The following is a 24062-nucleotide window of genomic DNA, read 5'->3' on the forward strand; positions in this document are numbered from 1 at the left end:
ATTGCCCTTGTATGTTTGTCTATGTTCATAATCGAATGAAAAATAGTCTTCAAAGTTGTCTTTGCTGTCTCGTCCCTCCCTCGGGTCACCCTCTGCTACATCTGGTCAGCCGCCATCATCGGCTCCACTCTGCCTATATATAGGGGGCTAAAAGAAATCTAATGAATCCCTTTTGTTTTGTTTGTCCACCGTATTGTTACCTGTGTCCAATCTCCACCTTCACTTTGCAATCTGACTTCAACAAGTATAGATTTTCCCAGTCCTCCCTGAGAGCTCTTCCTAGGTTGTCTCCCTTCACTGCCATCAAGTCTGCAGAGGGGTAAACTGACTACCTTAGATGCGGTCAAACTAAGGCATTGTTGCACTGCGTGTATGCCCTTTGTCACCAGCAGATTGTGGGCCGCACCACCAGTCCCACGCAACTTCAAAGCTGTCGCATAGAGCAAGCAGGGTTGAAGCAATGGGCATAAGCACCTCTTGAATCCTCGTTCAGAAGAGCAGGCCTGAACTCTCTGTAATCGCCAGAGGTAATCCCATTGAGTCACAGGCTCAACCCATTCCACAGGGCCTCATCCACCAATGGCTTGTACCTGCAGCAAAAACATCTCCTGAAACCACCACGGGTGCCTGTAGAGGGAGAGGGAACCACTGAGCGAAAAGAAAGGCAGCCCTCCTGCTTTTGTGTTTCCAATGTGTTGGTATGATCCAGATAAATCTTGCCTTCTGGGTACAACCACATCAACGCAATAAACAGTATGCCACGAAGAACTCAAGATTGTGGACATTCTGCAAATAATGTTCAAAAGAAGAGGCTGAGAAGCTAATATTTGCTTTATTTTGTTTAAGTGGCAGTTATTTGTTCGGCTCAGTAATTTGTTTTCTTACTGCGTCTGCAGACTCGAGAATTCTGAATTGTGATAACCCAAATCAAATGTGATTAGTGATAAGGCTGAGTCCTTATATAATTTTCTTATTGCCAGTGATATCACAAGACCGGTGCAGAGATCCTCCAATGGGAATAAATAATTAAAGTTAATTCATTCTTAAAAAAATATTCTTAAGGAAAATAAAAATATAAATTAATAAAGTACTAATTAATAATCTTGAACTAATAAAATAAAATATTACACCGAGGTAAATCGTCAAATGAAATATTTTATATTCTTAAGATATATTAATTTAATATCATTATTGTTTTCAGCATTTAAAAAGAAACCTCACTCATTCATTAGTATATAATTAATATTTAGCCACTCCTCACTGGACCCTCCCACATTTACTACAAAAACATATACCTGTGTGGGCGGAGAGCTGTGCCACTCTGGCAGAGATCTGTGCTTGTATGTTTGTAAAAATCGTTTTGCAGTAAGTGATTAGTAATACTTTCAAATGCAATTTGTGAATAGGCTGCTTAGATTTAAGGTAAATTTGTGATGTATACCTATTATATAAGCTTCAAGCATCAAGACACAACTGTGGTGAGCACTATGGATGATCGCAAACATTAACATACAGAAATAACGACGTCATGGTTTCAGGAAAAACCAATGCCTTTCCTCAACAACCACTAGACTAGACAGAAGAGGGGTGGTGAGTGCCATCCACGTGCAATGAACTTGGTCTGAAGGTCAAAGCACTCAATGCTTGCCATCTACTTTCACTTGGAATTTCTTCATTTATAATTAAAAATGCCCTTTGAAGACATTTGCTTAAATAATACCAGGATGCAAAAAAGCTGCGTTCCTCAAAAATAAGTGTTTAATAATGTGGACGTACTTCAAACTACAATGAAGCATACTCAGCGCCTACTCAACCAGTGAGCCCGTCTCCAGAAACAAATGTGGAAATATTCTTGCAGGACGCAGTACAAATTTGTTAAAACCCACATTTCATCCTTAAGAATACATGTCATATATTTAATCACAAGCTTGCATAGGGATCAGGATCACTGAAAAGCTGAAAATGCTGGCATAATATAAAAATATTTGATTTCAAGTATACAGTACTTACGGATTTTAACATCGATATAGTGCCTTCGAGATTTTGTATTTCACTGTGTTGTCGCTTTATTTCAATCTGTAAAAAAATAAAGAAAAGAACAAACTGGATCAAAAATGCCTTGATGTAATAATCAATTTTAAACAACAAATTCAACAATGTGTCTGGATCAACAATGCCTTGATGTTATAATCAATTTTAAACATCAGGGGTGATTTTCTGCTGCGGTGGGACTAAACGTTTGACATTTCCCTCATCCTATTCTCCCTTTTACAGAACCTGGGCTACAAGACTTAAATGTCTGAAAACCAACTCAGCAGGCCAAAGGGGGAACCAAAAGCCTGCAGAAACACTCAATACGTCTTCTGACGTTCTACGCCTATAATCATGAAGAAACAAAGGTTAAAGTGAAGTTATGGTTAGCTTTGGTTACAACACATTAATATACGTTTAAAAAACCTTAGAAAGTCACTGAAAAAACCCAGATAAAACGGAGTTATGGTTGAGAATTGAAATAAAAAAATCACTAAAATATGCAAGTTATTCTTAGGTTTGCAATACATAACTTGCACAACAGACATGCAAAACATAACATGCACACCAGATCTCATGATCACATGATCTCACCTTCGGTATGACAGATGCAATTACAAATGTTGTAAATAATTCCACAGATGAGATTACAAATCATAAAACCCATAACGCAATGAAAGAGAGAATGCAGTATTTTTGAAATGGGGTTGTGAATGTATTGCTATTGATTTACCTTGTGCTTTTAGGTGTTCTTGCTGGGATAACAATTATGAGTTCATAAGCACTGCATTTGGCATACAAGTTATGTTGTGCAGATCTTTAGTGTGGGTTTTGGACTGTGGGCCTACCCATAACTTTTCAGTGGTTTTCCGGTTTTAATTGGCACCCATAACTCCACTTTATCTGTATTCATTTCAGTATTTTTCAAAATTGTTTAAATATATTTGTTAACCCATTACAAGCACAATTAACAATAACTTCATTTAACCTTTGTTTTTTTCAGTGGTTTTGTTTTTGAGTTTTGTGATCATAAATGAAATGCTACAGCTCCCTGCGCACAACCAACCATGGGCAGCCAGTCCCCGGTGCGCATGGCCTGTGATCATGCACAGTAGGGGTTGGCCACAGGGACTGACCTCTCCTCTTTGCTGGCCAACTCTACGTGGGCCATCAAACGCGACTGCACACTGCCCTTGGCACAGCAGATCAGGGGTGGGTCACAAGACTTTGACTTAGGCCAGACCCGACACACAACTCAGCAAAAGGCCAATTCAATCTGCACACAGACTTCGGGCTTGTGCAGCAGGGGTTGCCTGCATTCAGCAAAGCCCTACACCCAACCTTCAGTGTGAGATCAGACCCCACTTCCAAAGTCTTCGAGTGTGTGCAGCAGGTGCTCACTGCTGGGCGCCATGCTGTCATAGGTGGCCATCCCCATGCTGTGCCAGGCCTTCTACCCTGCACACCAGGAGTTGCTTGCAGGCCTTGCTCTCAACCCCTGTCTGTGGCCGCTGGCCAAGAGTAACCATATTGCACTGATGAACAAGTTACTTACCTTTGTTCACGCTTATCTGGTAGACACAGACTAGTTGCAGATTCCTCATCTTAAAATTCTCCCGAGGTGTCAGACTGGATCCAGAAACATTTCTTCAGGCGTTGTGCAACTCTGTAGCGGTGCCGTACTCAGATATGACGTAGACGGAGTCCATATAGTCCGTCCCCCGAAGCGCTGATGTCAGTTTCTTCTGTGACTAGAATCGCACAACAACGCAGAGCCACATAGAAACTAGCAATGGAACAGAGTATACACCAAAAAGGGTGGACATAATCATGATGTAACAACCACAAAAATAAAACAACAAAAGAATGCCCAGAAGCGAGACTGAAGCCAAAGAACCCAAAGCGGGGAGGATGGGTGGGTCTATAAGGAATCTGCGGCTAGTCTGTGTCTCTACCAGATAAGGCGTTACTGAAGGTAAGTAACTTGTTCATCTGGTGGAGACAACTAGCCGCAGGTTCCTTATCTTAGAATTAGATACCAAAGCAATAGCAACCCAGGAGGAGGGCTGCGAACACATCTCACCCAGTCTCGTAAGAAACAACCAGTCAAATAAGGAGTAGCTGATCAGCTATGAGAAAGACAAAGGTGAGAAAAAGTATGTAGCACACACACAAAAAGTAGGAGACCCATCTCTCACAAGCAGATATGAAAAATTATGTCAGTTTAAGAAATGGTAATGAAAAAGAACTGGAGGTGGAGCCACAAGAATTAGCCAGATGAATGAGGAGCAAAATCATCCAATATGGTGCTATGCAGAATGCTGCTTGCACCAAAATGGATATTGAAAATCTCTAAGAAGCAGAAGCATCACACTGAAAGGGATGAACCTGACAGCGGAATGAACGTGTGTAGGAACATACAGAGAAAAAAAAGGCCTAGACAGAAAGCAAAAATGGGAGCCATTTAGACGGAATGCCCTAAAGGTGTACCAAAAGCTTGTTACCAATGAGTAAAATAAGATGACTGGAAGACAAGCCATGGAACCCATGCAGAGGGGTAGACTTGTAAGAACATGGATATAACAAAGCAGAAAGTGTCCAGAGACATACACAGACTCTGGACAACACGGATGTCAAACAAAAACAGAACACCATAGGAGGGATTGATCGGAACCCTCGACTGTGGATGCATGACATCAAAGGCACAAAACCTGAATATTGAGCTGTGCTCCTAATTCAAGAAAAGAAGAAAGTAGAAGGTTGTGGCGGAGCGACAACACAGGAGGAAAATGAAGAGGGGAAAAAATAAAACACTCATCATTACAGCAAAAGCAACCAAGGCTGAAAACAAGGCCAGTACATCAAAGGAAGTAGATGGTGGAGAACCACCTGCTCTGATAAACCGACAGATACTGTGCGATACAGTAAGAACAGAAACACAATGCAGAGAGACACCCTTTGAGGATAGTCTAAGCACAAAAAGGGTGTAAGCAACAAATGGAAATGGAAGAAATCCATCAAAGAAGAATGGAAGCAAGATCGCTAATTCGCAAGGAAGAACCAGTGCAGGGAATAGCGGCCAAGTGTAGACCACTCAGAATACTGCTAAAAGGAGTAAAGAAAGACTGATTCCTGGAATGGAATCTAGATACCAGACATTAGAAACCTGTAAGGTCAGAAAGGAATATGATAGAAAAAGAGAAAAAACCTTCTCACCCCTGAGCCAACAATTAAGTAGCAATGCTAGGGGTAAAAGCCTTTAGTGAGATTCCTGCAGTAAGCAACAGCAGGTAACAAAGAAGATACATACAGAAGGGGAAACAACCCTCCAAGACAGACTCAAAGCCAGTCATGAACAAATAGGGGTCAACAACATCCCCTAGGCACACTATAACCCTCCCTTATGGAAGGAAGGGAACGAACAGCAAGAGCCATCGCATAAATCAATGGTGGTATACAAGTATAACCCTGCCACAGTGGGCTAATGATTAGAAAACATGTCCATGGAAAAGATGGGAATGCTGTTTTGAAATCAAAGGTGAAGGAGGGAAATGACTGAAACATGCGGAAGAGAACTCTCACTACTCAGATGGAGCATCCGTGAGCCTGGCCACAAAGTCACAGGGGAGCACCCCACATATTTACAGTGAGGGACTGCAATCATGACCACAACTTCACCATAAATTTCCAGACACAAAAAGAAAATATGACAATAAAGATATTGTTGTGCAGAAAAACAGAACAATAAAGGATGACCGTCACGACCATACTAAAAAGGGTAGAAGGAAGGTGAAAGCAGGAACCTCAAGGGGCAATAGCCGGTGGCCCTGAGTCTGGAGAAAAGAAAACCAGAAAAAAGATCTGGAATAAAAGTATTAACTTAATTGAGCAATGGAAATAATAAGATATGAAAAAGGACACATTCAAAAGCAGTCATAGAAATCCTAAGGACAATAGGGAATAAACAGCTCTAATAGGAGTACCAAGGAAGTTCCCCATAGGGAACAAGAAACGGGTAAAGAGTAGAGAAAAGCTTACCCAATGGCTCCGAAGAGCAGCGGCTGAACACAAATCTCTATCGAAATCATAGAGATTGTAGGCGACCCGCCTATTAGTAGACCATAACAGAAATCACGCCATATGCGGAATGAGACTCAGACCTGGTCTGAAATAACAACAAAAATAACCATCATATGTGGAATGACAGAGAAAAAGGATTATAAATTTCATTAGCGGTATAACAACCGATGAACAGAAGTGGTCTGCACCACCAGATGCACATAATCGCGCCACTAAGCAAAATCTCCATGATGGAGGAGAACATGATTAACAAGTGAACCTGCAAGGAGCAGGAAGTACACACTGGAGGTGAACTGACAACAAAAACACACTCCAGAATGACAATACAATAGCTAAAGGTTGTGCATATGTACAGACACACCAACAAGAGGACCCTCATAACTTAGTGGGAGGGTGTGAGACCATGTGCAGAATGCCACAGTAAATGCTCCTTAAAGGCTCACTAGAAGAGGAAGATGACCTGACATTAAGACCCACCATGAGTGTTGGAAATGGCCCTTTTTGCAGGGTCATCCCTAAACTTTTTACCTCCTTCCTCCTATTTTGTCTGACCAGTTTTTGTTGGTCTTAGGATTTGGGGCACTTTACCACTGCTAACCTGTGCTAAAGTGCATATGCTTTCTGTGTAAATTGTACTGTTGACTGGTTTATCCATAATTGCAATATTTGATTTACTGGTAAGCCCCTAGTAAAGGGGTGCCCAGGGCCTGCAGCACTGATTGTGTCATCCATGAGTAGCCCTGTGAACATATCTCCGGCCTGCCACTGCAGTGTCTGTGTGTGCAGTTTTAAACTGCCAATTCAACCTGGCAAGTGTACCCACTTGTCAAGGCCAAACATTCCCTTTTTATACATGAAAGACACCCCTAATGTGGGCCCTAGTTAGCTCCATGGGCAGGGTGCAGTGTATGTTAAAGGTGGGGCATGTACTGATGTGTTTTACATGTCCTAACAGTGAAATACATCCAAATTCAGTTTTCACTGTTGCAAGGCATCTCTCTCTCATACGTTAACATGGTTGCTACCTTTAAATAACCCTAAAGTACAGCTTCCCTTTGAGAGCAGATAGAAATGTGGAGTTTGGGGTCTCTGAACTCACAATTTAAAAATACACCTTTTGGTAAAGTTGTTTTTTAAATTCTCTGTTTGAAAATGCCATTTTTAGAAAGTGGGCATTTTCTTGCTTAAACCTTTCTGTGCCTCTGCCTGCTTGTGTATTCCACATCTGGGTCAGACCGACAGTTGGGCTGTTGTGAATTCCCTGTAGACAGTGACAGAAAGTGAGCTGGGGTGTAGCATGCAGATCCTGATGAGCCATCTGGGCTAGAGTGGAGGGAGAAGTGGTCACTTACACCTAAAAGGGCTGTGCTTGCCCTCACACAATGCAGTCTCTGACCCACCCCCTGGCGTGTGTCAAGGGCCGGATCTTGTCAACAGCAGAGACTTTCCTTTGAATTATGCCTATTTCAAAGGCAGAAAGGGGTATAAGTAGTGGACCCAAACCCCCACAATTTTAGAATCTTTCTGGAATCAAGAGAAACCTCTGCCAAGGAGAAGAGCTGAAGAGCTGGAGGGGGAGTACTGTCCCTTTGCTGTTTTGGTTTGCTGGATTGGCCGGCAGTTGCTGCTTCTACCTTAAAAGAGAGCAAAGGGTGAGCTTGGCTGTGCATCCTGCTTGAGAAAGTTCTCCAAGGGTTGGAAGTCTCAGGGACATCAAAGACTTCAGTTTCCTCGACCTGCAGCCCTGGGACATGTGTGTTTTGTGCTGTAAAAGAAGAAAAACCAGTGCGACGCCATCAACGAAGCTGCTGGCCTGCACGTGACCTGCCGACGCCACACTGCCCGCTTCGCACCACGACCCTGGTCTCACCAAGGCCGTCATCTGACGACTTCACCTATCCGCTGCTCACACCGCGACCTGTAGGCCCTCCAGTCCAGCATTGCCTGCTCACACCGCAGCCTGGGCATCCCCGACGACGCTCTTGTTGACACCGGTGCCGATGCCTGCCCCAGGGCCTTAGGACACCGCTCATGAGGAGCACGAACCACCATCCCGCACCGCAGCCCCGATCCATCGACGCCAGCACCATCAACTCCAATGTCGTCAACAGACACCCCTGTCCGCACTGCGACCTGTAGACGCTGCCCGGAACCATCCCACACCGCAGCGCTGACTTGGGCCTACCAACGACAGTGCTTCAGCAATGACGGCGCCGCTGCCTGCACCGTGACCTGGTGACACTGCACGTTTCTCCGTCCCGCTTCATACCACAGCCTTGGTCTCACTGACGCTGCTGGACGACCCTCACCAAGCCGCTGCCTGCACTGTGATCTGTGGGCACTGCATGTCACATTGTCCCGCTTTGCGCCACAGCCCCGATGCCATCCATGCCAGAGCTCCTGACTTCATCAGCCCGGAGCTCGATTCACAACGCATGTGACTTCAAGGGCCTGACGACTCCCGCGCTGACTCCAGAACCGACACCACAACGCCGCTCTCCAGAGCTCACCGCGAGCATCACGACGCCCTGCAAATCCAAGGAACTGTTTGTGGGCCTTCCCAACACCGTAACTGGCCCACAACACCACGGTCGGCCTGAAATGTTGGTTTTGTTGATCACAATGCCGTAATAGCCCCAGATGGAGCTATCAACTTCAAGGAACTGTATTTTTAAGTTAAATCTTGCAAAATTCTTTATTACTGTATGTCGGATTTTTATTGTTTTGGTCTTGTTTTACACAGATAAATATTGGCTATTTTTCTAAAACTGGTGTGATGTCCTTTTGTAGTGTTTTCACTGTATTACTGTGTGTTATGTGCAAATGCTTTACACATTGCTTCTGAGTTAAGCCTGACTGCTCGTGCCAAGCTACCAAGGGGGTGGGCAGGGTTTATTTGAGCTGGGTATCTCCCTTATCCTGACTAGAGCGAGGGTCCCTACTTGGACAGGAGGCAAACCAACTGCCAACTAGAGACCCCATTTCTAACAATGAGCATCTCTGAAATGGCGCAAAGCCGAATCGGTATGTGCGCTAAAAAGGGACTTGCCATTAAACGGCATATTAAGCAACGAATCACGTATGAGTTCTGAGAAATTAGAAGAACGTAGCCAAGCCCTTCCCCTTACGCTACAGAGGAGGCCATAATGCGCCCAACAGAATCGGTGGTATCCATACCACAGCGAACACCAAGTTTTGCAGCCTGCTGACCATCCCGTATTAAGGGCATAAGAACAGTTCTAGCCTCGTCAAGCAGAGAAGGCAAAATATGCTCCACTGAGTCCCACAGAAAGTGTGAGAAGCGAGCAAGTACACAAGAGGTGTTAGTGGAGCACAAGGCTGAACTAGATGAGGCAAACATCCTTCTACCAGAAGTGTCCTGCTGCCTGGCATCCTTATCTGGTGAAACAGGAGGAATCTGCATAAGACTGTGTGCGGTCAAAGCAATTTGCACCACAAAACTGAGTTGTCGGGTGCCTGCGAAGGCATGACGGATCCTCCTGGGTTGGCCTGTGTCTGTGAAAGACAAAACGCTTTACAGGGAGACCAGAAACGGGTTGGGACCAAACTCCCAAGAGGATATCATAAAGAGCCTCACAACACGGAAGGACCGGCTCCACAGAAAACTCGTCAGGATGTAATATGTCACGTAACGGATGAGTAGACAGTTGCACCGTAGGAAGTTATAAGTGCAACACCTCCGAAACCTGTTTCAACATATCTGCAAAAGCAAAACTAGCCTCAGTAGCCAAACCAGGGGAGGAGAGGAGGCTGGATGCTGGGGGGGAATCAAGACCGTTCGCATTGGCCAAATCAAGCAACCAATCTAAGTGTGAAAATAGAATGGTGCCTGAATGAGGAGGTTCAGGTTCCTCCAATGGAGGAACAAGAGGCGAGGCTCAGTTAATGAAGGAACATCTGACTCCAATGGCGCCGTTGCCCGGTGTCGACCAACGCCAAGAGGGAGAGACCTCGACCAAGGAGGTGGCGTTGTCCGACTCAGGAGAAACAACAATAGGGGCGTTGAGCATAGTCGTATGCACCACCAATGCCAAGGATGGCCTTGGAAGGGAGGAACACAGCACAGTCGATGGGAGCCGCGAATCGAACTCGAGGGGCTCAGTGGGCACCGAGGACAAAGCCGCAGGTGAGGACCCCGTTGAAGCACCCGCCATCTCTTTAGGGCCCAAAGGGACTCCAGAGGGAGGAGTCCCCAAAACAGCATACAAGGATGAATAATAGTCCTGCATTTCAGCCAGAGTCGCCTGGCGTCAGGATAAGGTTGAAGGGACAGGGTCAACTCTTGCGCAGACTCGTCCCCAGAAGATCTGGTGAGTCTCGTGGGGGCGATTTCACCTGAGGACAACCCTTACCTGGAGGCGTCGTCAGAACAGGAGATGGCGAGGAAGCCGCACTCAATCAACTCCTAGAACAGTCTCTGGGTTGCGAAGTAGAAGATGACGGACTACAACGCCTTCAAGAGTCTTGGGAAGACTGCAACACCCGCGCCACCAAGAGCTTCATCCGCCGCTCGCGCAACGTCTTAGGCCTCAGTTGTTGACATGCGTTGCAGGCGTCGTGGTTGGTGCCAAGGCACCACATGCAGATGGAGTGGGGGTCCATGACTGACATCTGTCGAGCACATGACCCACATGGCACAGAGCCAGTAGGCATACACATTGTCTCAAGTAAAAATGCCATGAAAAAGGTGAAGGCCAAAAATGGCCAGAGGAACTGCTTCTCCTGATCCGCTTTCTCAATGCGAAAAAAAAAATCTGATGTCAGCACTTCACAACACCCTCTACCGACGCGCAGAGGTACTGCTGAAGAAAAGTTTCCTGATCCAGTTTGATGACGGGGGTAGAATTTTAAGATAAAGATCTGCAACTAGTTGTCTCTATCAGATTACCTTTTTCAATTATTTTTAGGATTTGCAAACCTTGCACTGAATTCACAAATCTTGGGGTCTCAGGAGGATCCAGAATTCGTGAATCCAGCAATACAAATCTTTCCTTATGTGACCCTCCCACTTGTGCCTAAGGGTCAGGGTAGGCTCACCCTGCACCAAATGTCTTTTTTTCTTTTTATTCTGATCAACAAAGTGCTTGTGCACATTGTTGGATAATGCTTGCAGCAAAGGCAATTTTTCCTGTGACAGCTAGCCAGAGTTCATAATGGGCAACAGGAGAAAGAGGTCCCTAGTCCAACAGAGTGCCTTCATTCTATGAATTGGATTTGTAACGCCTCCTTAGATTTGCAAATCCACAGAGAATCAGTGAATTTATGGACCAGATATCACTAAAACTGAACCTCTTCAAGTAAAGAGTTCAATCACTGTTTCTGTTTTGAGGAGCAACAAATACTATGAGAGTTTAAGTGGGAATGTCACCTTTGCGGAGCTGCCTTGATGGATCTGCAAGAAACTTGACACAGTGAACCCAAATTGTCTACAATTTTTGGGGAAAGTTTTGTGTAGATTCTTTAAACTGCCCCCAAAGTTATTGATATAATAATAAAAGGCGGTTGATGGATCTGCAAGAAACTGGACACAATGAACCCAAATTGTACACTATTTTTTGGGAAAGTTTTGTGTAGATTCTTTATACTGCCCCCAAAGTTACAGATTTAACAATAAAAGGCTGTTCCACTGGAACTCTATCCTAAGCATTAAGGGCCATATGTAGCAAGCAGTTTTGTCCATTCTGTGTCTATGGGAAAATGTGTTCGTACATACGGCCCTAAAACACAGGCACTGCTGCTGCATCTGTAATGTATACATTGATAGCCCTATTTCCCGTGCCTAGCTGGGGAGAGTACAGCAATACATTGGGTTTAGTTACAAAGCATGAATGAATACAGAGCAAGCCAAGATTATGTATACTAGTGAGGGGCAGAATATGGGAATTCTGGTTGCTAGAGGAACAGGAAGAATCCTTGTTGAAGGTTATTGAAGTGCTCCTTGAAGAGAAGAGTCTTTAGTTTCTTTATGAATTGTGGAAGCAAAGGTGTAAAACCAGATTGTAAAAAGCCTGACTCATGAGTTTTTTTTTTTTTTTCATTTCTTCGTTTGGAGCTATGCTGGTGTGTTGGATCTTAATTCTTTGTTGGTGATAAAGCAGATTTAGCAGATGCGCCCCTCTGAAGGCAGCCAGTGCAGGGTGAGAGTGGGGTAGTTGAATTATTTTAGTCCTTGGATGAGACAGGTGGTGGTGTGCCGGTCACCCCTCAGCGGGCAAAAGATTAGAAAAAGGGAGCAAGCATGAAGGAAATGTTATTGTTTTTGGCGAGTGGGCAGCAAGACGTGGACTGTGGCTATGAAGTTTACTTTTTGAAGACAGTGCTTTACCAGCAAGATATCATCCCATGTTTTCTGTGTTCTGACAATGTTTTCGTAAGTAGACAATATCAAGAGTAAGAGAATGCGGCAAACTCAAGTGTGAATTCATCAGATTTCAGATCAGAACATTATTTTGTATATGTTTCCTGTCTGTCTAAGTTCAGAAAGGAGAGGGATTTCCTTTTGGTAGCGTTTTCATGTACACAGGCACTTGACCTTTGGTTCTGTATGAGTATTAGGTGTGTCTTAAGTTGTTTAATGTTGTATGTTGCTAAGACTTTCAAGTAGAGTTGTAAATTGATGGATCAGAACTCAGACCTACTCCTACCCCTAGTAACCATGCTAGGAAGCCTAAGCATCATTTTGGACAAGCTAACCATGACAACTCAGGCAAACTCCGTCTCCTACTCCTGCTTCTTCATCCTCCACATGCTTGGTAAGATATTCAAATGGCAATCTCAAAGCTCCAGACACACCATTAGCCAGGCCCTCATCTCCAGCCTACCTTCATGGGTGACAAGTAGCGCTATACAATCCTGACTGATTGATTGATTGATGGATGGATCTTGGTACCAGTGTAGCTTATAATAGGGTTGTAGAAGGTTTTATTTAGAGCATTGGTTCTTAACCTTAGGTCCGGGGCCCGCACAGCCTTGTCAGGGGGTCCGCGACTACTTAGAAGATTAAATTATATTAACAGATTAGTAAAGTGTATATAAATAAAGTAGCTAGATGTATAATTTGTACAAAATCGGACTGAAAATGTCAAGGAATTTAAAATTGGAGGCTCAAAATTAAATTAGTGTCCTCAAATTGATTTGTGGGAGCAGTGCAGGTGCATCAAACAGAGTACAGTATGGACAATGTGTGGCTTCAATTGAATTTAAAAATGCTCTAACCTTCCTATTAAAATTAAAATTGTTATTTTTTTTATTTATATTTGTTGGAAAATTAAACAATGTTTTGTTTTGTTCAAATCATTTGATATTTACAAAGCGCATTCAGGCCAGAGGTATTGATGCACTGATGTGAGCAAAGACCACAACCCTTCTCAAGTCTATTGAGAGAACAGCAAAGTTTTAACTTGCCTACGAAATAAGAACAGGGATTCAGTCCTTCTAATCGGAACCAGCACGGAGTTCCAAAGTTTAGCTACGGTCACCGAGAAGGCCCGATCCCCCCCCATTTAGCTTTATAACATAACATAACATAGCAAATCATCAACAATGTTTAGATCGGGGACCCAACCTTCCAGTAATGACTCAGTGGCGGGCCCCTGGATTCCAATTATGACTCAGTGGGGGTCCTCGGGTTCCAGTAATGATAAAGTGTGGTCCACAGAGTCAAAGTGTTAAGAAACAGTGATGTAGAGAAGCAAAATGACAGAACAGAGGACGATCCATGCACCAGTCTGCAGGTAACTTGTGACATCTATGATCTTAAGATTACGATCTGGAGAATTTGATATCTGTTGGAGATACAGAATGTGAACTACTGAATGTTCTGTCTGAGAATTCTATGTGTTAGGCCTTTAAGGGTCAACAGTATCAGAAGAGCAGAAAATGTCAAACAGGACTACCGAATATAGATCACTTTTATAGGCAAAGAAAATGTAACTGTCAAAGACTTGGATGATTGCATTCTCTATCCTGCATCATGACGAGAAGCCAGACTGGCAAATATGCAGCGTCCTGAAGACTGTTTTCACAATCATCTTTCTGAAAAATATTGTGTGCTTTGGTAGTTGAGTGGCCATCACTATCTTACAATTGGTTTCTTCAGGTGTAGTAAGAACTCTCTGGTTTTGAGTAAGTCAGTGATGATAACTTTAAGCAACTGCGGGAGGCCTAGTAATGCTGAGGAGGGGTGCCAGTGCTTTTCCACAGAGGAACTGATATTTTTTAAGGAAGGGTGTCTTCATACACGATACTTTTGAGATTTGATAGCAATTTGTAATATTTAGGCTTGCTAATAGTTTGAAGTTGACCCACTTGGGGTTGTTGCAAAGCAGATCAGTAGTAGAATAAAAGAGTGGTTCCTGAAGTATGATATTATTTATGTTGCCTTTGAAGAATTGATTGATTGTGAGCTGAGTGAGATATTGGTTGGTCAGGAAAAGGCCTGATGCACCTTTTACTGCTTTGAAGGGCTTTAATTTGTAGTATGCATCAAACAATCTGAAGTTTACTTTAAATTTAATTGTATCTTGAAATATTGACACTTTATGCACTAATTCATACGAAAAATGTAAAAGTATATACTTTTCACCGAACAAAATTCCTAGAAGTGCGTCGTTTCCAATCAGACTAATAGAAACACACATGATACATCGTGCAATGCCTTATTCCACTTGTGTTGAATTCTATATAGCATAGAATTATGCACATGGACAATGGGAATCCCCTGGACAAGTGTATTTTTTCTTGTTCTCCATGGGTAAAACATCTGTCTCTATGAGAAATCCATTCTGCACAGCCCAAGCAAATCTGGGGTTATCAGTTCCCATTCCCATCCTGGAAGGGGAGTTGCTTCATCTCTTGGCTGGAGTAACATTACAACCATATGGAAGGTGGGAAAGGATTAGATTGGAATTTGTTAATGCCCAGAAGTGTATATATTTGGTGTCTTTGTCAAACTTAAAAGGCAAACCATACTTGGAGCTCCCACTTCCACCCATTCTAGAGATTTACCACTGTGGATTTCTGTGCACTCATGGAGGTGCACTCATGGAGTCCACAGAAGTAAATCCATTTATGTCTGCCACAAATCTAAATGGACATATTTTCGGGGTTTGTAATTATGTTTATGTCTTAAGTACCTTTGTGAATAGGTCGCAGTTTCTTTTCTTGCTTGTTGATGGATCTTCTGGGGGTCTTGGAAATACTAGTGTGTAGGGTTATTTGGTTAAAAGGAGTGTACTTTTCTGTAATGTTTTTATCCAATATTGCATTAAGAGCATCAAGGATTATGGTGATGTTTTTTCATTGTGCGGCAGAGCTTGGCTATGTTAGTTTGTCTGAAACACTCTGACCCTATTTGCACACTTAATGGAAATCTTTTCAGGATTACATGTACGGGTGCAAATACAGTGAAAAAAGTAACAATTAAGGTTTATGAATTCCCACAAAGTAAAAACTGCATTGTTCCTAACACTGCCAATGACCACTTCCCTGGGAAAATTAATCTTTGGATCGCTTTACGAAACCTACTACTGAATAGTACTCAGAAATTAATTTACAGTTGTTTTTTCTATAACTTTTTGTTACCTTGGCTTCCTCGATTTCTGCATCTGCAGTTTCAAGCACAATTTCTTTGTCACGTTCTAGCTGCTGCGCAAGGTGGTCTATCTCTGTCAGCTCCTTACATAACTCTTCATTCTTGGTGCTCAAATTGGCAACTTCACTTGTTACAGTTTGTCTTGTTTCATGAAGATCGCTCACTCGTTTCTCCAGGTCTTGATTTGCTTGCTGAAGATATTCAACCTATAACGATGTATTGTAATAAAAAATATAACTTGATAATATTAAACTTGGCATTTTTTGCATTCATAGTACAGTTTCTATTAAATATTTTACACACTTATTCTTTTTTTAGTTAATTATATTAAAGATAACATCTGAAATTTGTTGATGAAATGCTTAACATCTGTAGCAGTTTATTATTCTTTACTTCCATTCAATGGCCAAGGGGAAAAGATCAAGTAGTATGATCATAGTATATCATTCGGCAACTTTCATTACTTTCCACTTAATAAATTAATACTAGCAAAATACTTAATAAAATGTAAACTCTGTTAAACAAAAATGAATTACGAGCCCAACAACTGCATCCCAATTCACACATAAATGTTCCTCACAGTAATTGTGGCCACTAAATTACAAAATATGTGGCTACTGAAAAACACACCACACACCTACCAAATCTGAGTTTGTATTCATTTTAGATTATTTCTTTCAAATAAAGGAAAGGACCTTTTATTGATGCTGTGGAGCATACTGGGCTGGAATAAAATACATGGATTCATACTCGGGTGTTTTGAGTATTTTAATCAGAGCACAAAAGTTCAACATCCCTCAGTTTGAACAAAGTCCAATTGTCAGCGAGGGGACTATGAGCTTAATGTTCTAGGCCTTGCTCATAAACCAGTAGGAGCAAATTGCACACCAACTGGTTTGTGAACAGGTCTTAATTCTGTATTGCGACTGATGAACCAGTCAGACATAAATCCATGTTCATTCATTATACAGTCAAATGCATGTTGACAATTGCAGAACCTCCCGTCTCATGAATACTTTTGATGCAGGGGTCATTTTAAGACCTCCAACAAAATGCTACTAAAGCAGGGATGGAGGCCTGCAAGGGATAGCAGACCTCCACCCCTGATCTATAAAGGGACAGGTGTGGATATAAAAACCAGATGATGACATCTATGGAAAACATCATCAAGGGAATGCAGTGGCCCCTGGACAACTGTCTGCTGTCCCAAGGCCATCTTCTAAATGTCTCAAAAGGAGAGCTGTCTCATAGAGATAGTTTCACCTTTGCGACTCAGCTACTACCCCAATTCAGGTGTTTGTAACTGATCAATAGTGTGCGACAGCAGCTACTTATCACACATAGGAGGGAAATGCCCCTTTTACGTGAGCTCATTATTGTGATTCAGAATGAGCAGCAAAAGCCTTTCTGCAAGCTGGAAATAATTTTAGACTTGTAAAATGGCTTTTGTAGGTTGCATAAATGTCCTCCAAGGATTCAAACTGTCTCCTATAGCAACCACAAAGTATCTATGTAATCTAGAATTGGAATACATAGTGTAGGAAGCTGCCTGTTTATGTGATATATCAATAACTAGAGATATTATGTAAAGAGTCAACAGATTCTCTCATTAGTGGACAGTGACTTGCAATCCCAAAGTGCTCTAATCAGAGGCAGGTGGGCTGAACTAGCAGTGGGGCTCAGGCCTTGCGATGCTCGGGTACACGGGAAATCCTTTGGTCTTCCTCTCCACGGCCCAGGGTGACGGGGGCAGAAGTGTCTTCAGGTGTCGAGTTTTTCTTACCAGAGCGGTTGCGGTAGAGGGTGCCTGTGTGCAGAGGCTGAAGGTGTCATCGGGGAGACCAGGAGTGGTGAAACCGGGGTGGATTCGAACTCTCGAGGGCTGTGGGCCCATGTTGGCACCAGTGGGCCACTTCAACTCTGGCCGGTGGTGACGGGTGCAGTGGTGGCTTCAGGTGTCTGGTTTTGGCTGTTCAGGAGGCCGCAGATTCCATTCTTTGGAGTTTGTAGGAGAACAGGTCCACTGTTTACTGGAGGTCTTGGGACGCAGGCAGTCCTCACGGGTTTCTGGAGTCAACAGCTGCAGTACAAGTCGACTTTGGTGCAGTTTTCGAAAAGGTATGCAGACAGCCCGGCAGGGTTGGTACCAGGTCAGCAGATTCTTCTGCCCTCTCTGCTTTCGCGGCTCTTCAGTGTCCTTGGTCTTCTTAGGTCATCAGGATGTGCTTCTCACGTGCCAAGGGGCTCCCCTCAATACTGGATTTAGGGGTGTTAGGAGAGTGCAAGGTAGTAGCTAATGGGCTAATGACCCTTGGGGTCACTACGTCCCCCTATATGACCACTTCCTGTGGGAAGTGGGCATAAGCCGGCCCCAGATTTCCTAGGTATGCCATCACAAATATGGCTACCTCTGAAAAATTGTGTTCACCTCAGATTAGCCCACCTTAGGGGTTGCACTAGGCCTGAGGGTGGCACGCCTACCTGAGTAGCTAATTTTCCAGCCTGTCCAGGTGCCAAAGGGAGGGGGTCGGCTTCCTCTCCTGTGAAGGGGATCCAGATTTGCATTTCAAAAGCAGCGGCCCTTTGAGGACTTCCGCCTTAGTAAGGCTAATCAGCAGGTCATCCTGTGGGAGGGGGCTGTTACACCCTCTTACAGGATAGGCTTTTGTTCTGAGCCTCATTAGAGCAGCAGGCTCTCACCCTAAGAGGTCAGAACAGTGTCTCGGGTGGCAGAAACCAGTCAGCAAGCACACCAGAGGGTGGTAGGTTTTCAGGGGGCACCTCTAAGGTGCCCATTGGGTGCATGTATTGATAAATCCATCACTGGAATCAGTGTTGGTTTATCAATACGAGATGTTTGCTACCAAACATCCCTATTATCAGTAAAGCCATCATGTAGCTGGGGAACTCGTTTTCAGTAGTGTTCAGTGCATGGTTTAAAATGGACTCTCTGGTCACTTGCACTGGCAGTAATGGAACTGACCAGCACAGGGGGTATATATGCTCATGAAGGTATGCCCTTCACGTAATATTAAGCACCCTGCCTTATGGCTGTCAGGCCTGCTGTAGGGGTGACACAAATATTACATGCAGTGGTACGGGCAAACAGGGATGTGTGACACGTCGTGTTTTCACTTTTGTCTGCAACAAGACACACAGCCTGCAATGGCAGCCTGGCATGTGTTTGGCGAGGGGTCCCTTAGGGAGGCACACTTTGTGCTGCAACCCTTAGGGACCTTCTTTAGTACCTGAGGCCCTAGGTACCAGGGGTACCCAGTTCACTTTCAGTCTAAATCACATCATGTACCAGGCAAAAAGTGGGGGTAACCATGACAAAAAGAGGCACTTTCCTACCCATATTCACGTGGTATCCTGAAAACCAGGTTTGAAGCTAGCTTTCTTGGACTTATTTTGAACACTGTAAGTTATAATAATGACTATCAGACTACAAGCTTATGCTACTTTGTTTTACCACTTTGAGCTAAAAGACTATGGAAGTAATTTTGTATGGACAGGCATATGGTAATAAATGGCATTTATCGGTTCTCACCTGCAAATTCAAATGAGCTACAAGTTTCTCATTACTCCTGTGTCTTGCTTCCAGAGAGATGACATCATGGGAACGACCGCCATCCAGTGCTAGTCCCAAACGCTGAATCTCTCGGTCTCGCAGGTCAACCTTTAAATATAAAATTTTCCTTCTATTATGTTTAGTAATCTAAGGTCCTAGATCTTAGAACGTTAGCACAATACCTAACATTGTGTTTCTCAACCTGAAGCTATTTTATGAGTGAAACTAATATGCAATACAATTCGAAGCAGAAAACAATGGACCAGCAGTGATACAAATCATCCAATTACTGCATCAAAAGCCATCTTTGAAATTAAACACATAATGAGGCTGAAGCACCAGAGGAAGCAATAAGTAGTGCAAAAAACTAAATCACGGTCTACTTAATCGGTCTGTTTTATACAAGATGTGATAATAGGCATTTAGGGCCAGATGTATCAAACAATTTTGCATTCGCAAACCGTGCGAATCGCAAAACTCCACCGTTTGCAAATGCAAAATAGCCTTTCAGGATTTATTAAAGGCATTTGCAGTGCAATTTAAGAAATCGCCAAAACAGCGATTCCCTAAATAGGTAATCACAAATAGGGAATACCTATATTTGTTTACCTATGCACATGTTTCATGCATTTCTTAAATGCATACTGGGCATTTAGGAAATGCAATTACCACAAATACAGATTTGGTGGTAACCATGTGCAATTTTTAAAAATGCATAAAAATACATTTTTAAAAGTGCCATGTAGCGCACACATGCCCCTAGAGCATGTGTGCGCTTTACATGTGCACAATTTCTTTGACGGGGGTGCATCAAAGGGGGCCTTAGGCCCCCAGCACCCTTGGATTTGCATTACCTAAGTTAGGAATTCCTGTTAGGAATTCACAAAGTAGGAAATGCAAAACCATTCGCACCTATGTGTCTTCAGGCCCATAAGGATGAATGAAGTCCCATTCCCCAATAGCGATTGCGAAGTTAAAAAAATCGCTAATGGGGATTCGCTATTTTCTTACATCCCATTTTGCATTTCTCAAATAGCGATTTCTTACAATTTGCTATTTAGGAAATGCAAAATGGGTCTTCAATACATCTGGCCCTTAGAACCGTCATAAAAAATAGAATGGAGTTAGTATTGTCTGCGTGGTATATAAGGGTGCGGCCAAAGGAGGAAGGGGGGCAGGATTTTGAACTAAGGACATTTGTCAAATGCATACACACTCCATACGTACTGCAGTCGTTCTTGGGGACCCATATAAGCGTTTCTCAATACTGATTGTTTTAACGTTTTTAGAAAATGTGGTGTTCCACCAGCTCCCTACTGGGGCAACACCTTCAGCACAATGATCACACCACTGATTACGGGTTGTGGTACGTTTGTGAATACTGTTAAAAGCATATGACACACACTTAAAAGTACCATCTTTCTGTAACATTAACATTTCAACTTCACATAACTTTCTTCTCCATTTTTAATCTGGGTAGTTAGCCTTAAACATTTACCATACAGAAAGTTTCTCTTCTGATGCAAGCCCACAAGAAGCAGTTTGGAATGTTATAGTATTTGGAAAGAGGAACTCTTTTGGAAATAGACAAGCAGGGAATAGTGTTTCATAGCATTTTACCTGCAACCTCTCTGAGCCCCACATACTTCCGAGTGACGTTGTGCTAGTTGAATAATTCAAAACCAGAATCTACATAATCAATATACCCAATGTTTATTGGAAGAATACATCTATCTACACCAAGTAATCAAGAAATGTGTTAATTCATTATCTTACATACTGAAATAATACATTTCAGGCTTAGAACTGAAAAACTCTAAAGTATGTGAACTTTAGTTGACAGTTTATTTCACGGAGCGGTTCAGGAATGGCACACTGGCCCCACTGAACTCTCTTTGGGAGGCTTCCAACAGTTCTGGAGCAATGCAAATGTACTTCAGAATACTTGTAGCAAACATGGTCTTTGTAGCTGTCAGCATTACTATTTCTTTCCACTCTATAAAATGTTGTGTTAGACTGAAGGTACCTAAAACAGCATCTCGATCACTTCAATGTCGTGGTCACTAGAATAGGGAACCAGTGAAACAATATCGTCTAAATTACCGTTCTCTAAATTAATCCTAAATATATGCTGAATTTGGCTGTGTGTGCAGTGAGAATAGTCTCTTTGGTATTTTACGCACCAAAGTAGTGTTCAGTTCTTCTCATCTCTTCTTCAGTAAGACAGGTGTTTTTCTTTGCTAGTTGCTATCTGCAGTGTTTCTGCCTCAAGACTTGGTGTTAATGCTAATTAGAGGCTTGTTCACCTAGCTGTTCATCAAGAATCGCTTCTAATTTCCTATCCACCAACAGGCCCAGTGGAGCAGACTCCTCACAGATGAGAACCGATTCTCAGGTTGTCAGCTGGGGTTGTTTTAGCAGTGGCCATTGCTGGAGCTGCACTGTTAAGAACTAGCTGTGCAAGGCAGACAGTGCTGACTACATGGTGCGGATTATAGTGCCTATTTTTCCTCTTGCCGGGTACGATGGGTAGAACTACAGTTCTTCTTTGCTTTGTGCTGATGGATGACTGCTACCAGCTCTCTATGGATGAGAACCTAATACTCATTCTTCTGCAATGCTTCCAAAGAAATGCTGACCAGGTTTTGCAGTTATAAAGCAACTGAGCGTGATTCTAGAAGGGTAGAATTCGCTGAGTTCTAATCAAGTGTTCCTGTCAAGCCCTGAAGACAATCAAAGCACAATGGTTCGGAAAGATTTGGGATGCCTGGAATGAACATGTTAGCTACAAATAGCATTTCAAATAGTGTATGATTGAACAGTACCTCTGCATTGGTAAATTACTAATGTAAGTGTTTAGGTTTTGCCTGCACAGCACTTGCGCTGTCTTGTGATATCTCTTGTATACAACATTTTTAAAGGGCTTAGAGTCCGCCCATTATTTACCTTTACCTACCATTTGCTGGCTCCCATGTGGCTCCTAGGTCACTTTACTTACCATTGGCTTGCTTGTCCATAGGTATCACGTCACTCTTGTTTCCTTGCTTTCTATTGATAAGCACCTCTACCTTGCCTCAGTCTTCCTCCTAGACTTGGAGTCTTTTTTTTGTCCTGCCGGCGACACTGGACCAAGTACTGCTTCCAGTGGCTAGTGTCCTTCCAGTGGCTAGTGTCCTTCCAGTGGGTACAGACACTCTGAATACTTTTCAACATGACTTCTATTGAGTGTATGTCTTTACAGTCCCCTCCCAACCCCCCACGCTGATGTGATGTTTGTTGTGTGAATTATACAGCAAGCATTTTCCGGGCCGATCCAGACCCTTCACTCAGCTCTGTCTCTCCCTGTTAATTGGTTGGCCTGCTCACCTCTACATACATATACTGTAAAGTAAACAACATGTGTAATCATAAAAATATGGGAGCTCTTTCATACGTTTTCTGGGCAATGACACGTATACTGTTGTCCCTGACTTTGAGGCTCTAAGATGAACTTTTTTCAGGAACAAGAAGTGCTCGGCTCGCATGGAAGGAGAAGCAGCGGACTGCATAACCTGTGTTTCTGACACCCGTTCCAAGCGGATACTTAACTGAGTGCCATCAGCAGATTTATGCATGATCCTCTCCAACTCCATGCATTGGATCTCCTTAATAGATGCTGCCCCCTCCCCCACAATGGCCAGTCAGAAAAGCTGCACTACCACACTCCCCACTGAGAAGCACTGCTTTGCCTATATGAAGGTATACTAGTTTTGAAAAGTTTTTCTATGCAGTATCAATACACCTTCTGCACCTGGGGCGAATTGATAGCAGAATCTTTCTAATACTATTTTTAGGTTACACCGGAGCTTGTTAGGTTTCGCCTGAACAGCGTTTGTCCTGTGCTTGCGAAATCTCCTGTGTTTAAAAGAAAAAAAAAATCTTAAAAGGGGCTTAGAGCGCGCCCATTACTTACTATTAACTACCACTGGCTGCTCCTGAGTGGGTCCTACGTCACTTCACTTACCATTGGCTGGCTCCCATGTGGCTCTCATGTGGCTCTCATATCAGTCTTGTTTCTTTGCTTCCTAGTGGTCAGCTCCTCCTCCTCCCCTTCGTCTTCCTCCTGGGCTTCGAGTCTTCTTTGTCCATCTATGGAGCCGGGGCCAAGTACTGCTTCCGCTGGTTAGAGTCTTCCAGTGGCCGATAACACTCTTTTGTTTTGTTTCTTTTCAGCATGACTCTTATTGACTGCATGCCTTTGCAGTTCTCTCCCAACCCCCATGCTGCTTTAAGTCCTTCTCCTCCCAGGATTGCTGTAATTTAACCCAACCTCCTACCTCCTCAATGCGTTTCCCCACACTTTCTGCCCGTCTTGCCTCACTTCCCCAACCCCTCTGCTGTTTGTAATATTATTTACATGTTGTTTACACGTTGAAGGTTACCTCGTCCAAGGACATTATTTTGCTGGGGAATACACTGCCTGATGGAACCCTCTTTGCATGCTGTGCCATGAACTCACAGTAAAACTCCAACACTGTCATTCACCTCAGGCACAAATGCTCACACACTTGCAGCCATAGACATGCATTTATGTTATGTTCTAAGTGATTCTCGCAGTGCACCTTTATGGAAGGTTGCTCTCTGCAAGTTCCGATGCCCGATGTGTGGCGTTCCATGGTTGGCAGTCGAGAGGCTGTTTTCCTTGATGCGGCTGCTGAGGACATCGGTGTTGATCTGATCCAATAAATCTTCACTTCAAGACAGTTTATTGTCTGCGGTTCATCTTTA

The 24062-nt window shown here is 43.4% G+C and overlaps 1 protein-coding gene across 1 annotated transcript in view; it reads right to left on the reverse strand.

Moving 5' to 3' along the window:
• The window catches only part of CEP135 (centrosomal protein 135), a 278727-nt gene that overhangs the window by 190904 nt on the left and 63761 nt on the right, over positions 1–24062 (reverse strand). The window contains exons 7-9 of the mRNA XM_069200895.1: positions 19275–19403; positions 15715–15930; positions 2011–2076 (exon numbers count right to left, since the gene is read on the reverse strand). Of these exons, the coding sequence (XP_069056996.1) occupies positions 2011–2076; positions 15715–15930; positions 19275–19403 (411 nt within the window). The remainder of the gene's footprint in view (positions 1–2010; positions 2077–15714; positions 15931–19274; positions 19404–24062) is intronic.

The sequence above is a fragment of the Pleurodeles waltl genome, chromosome 1_2, assembly GCF_031143425.1.
Source record: "Pleurodeles waltl isolate 20211129_DDA chromosome 1_2, aPleWal1.hap1.20221129, whole genome shotgun sequence".
In the NCBI taxonomy this organism is placed as follows: Eukaryota; Metazoa; Chordata; class Amphibia; order Caudata; family Salamandridae; genus Pleurodeles; species Pleurodeles waltl.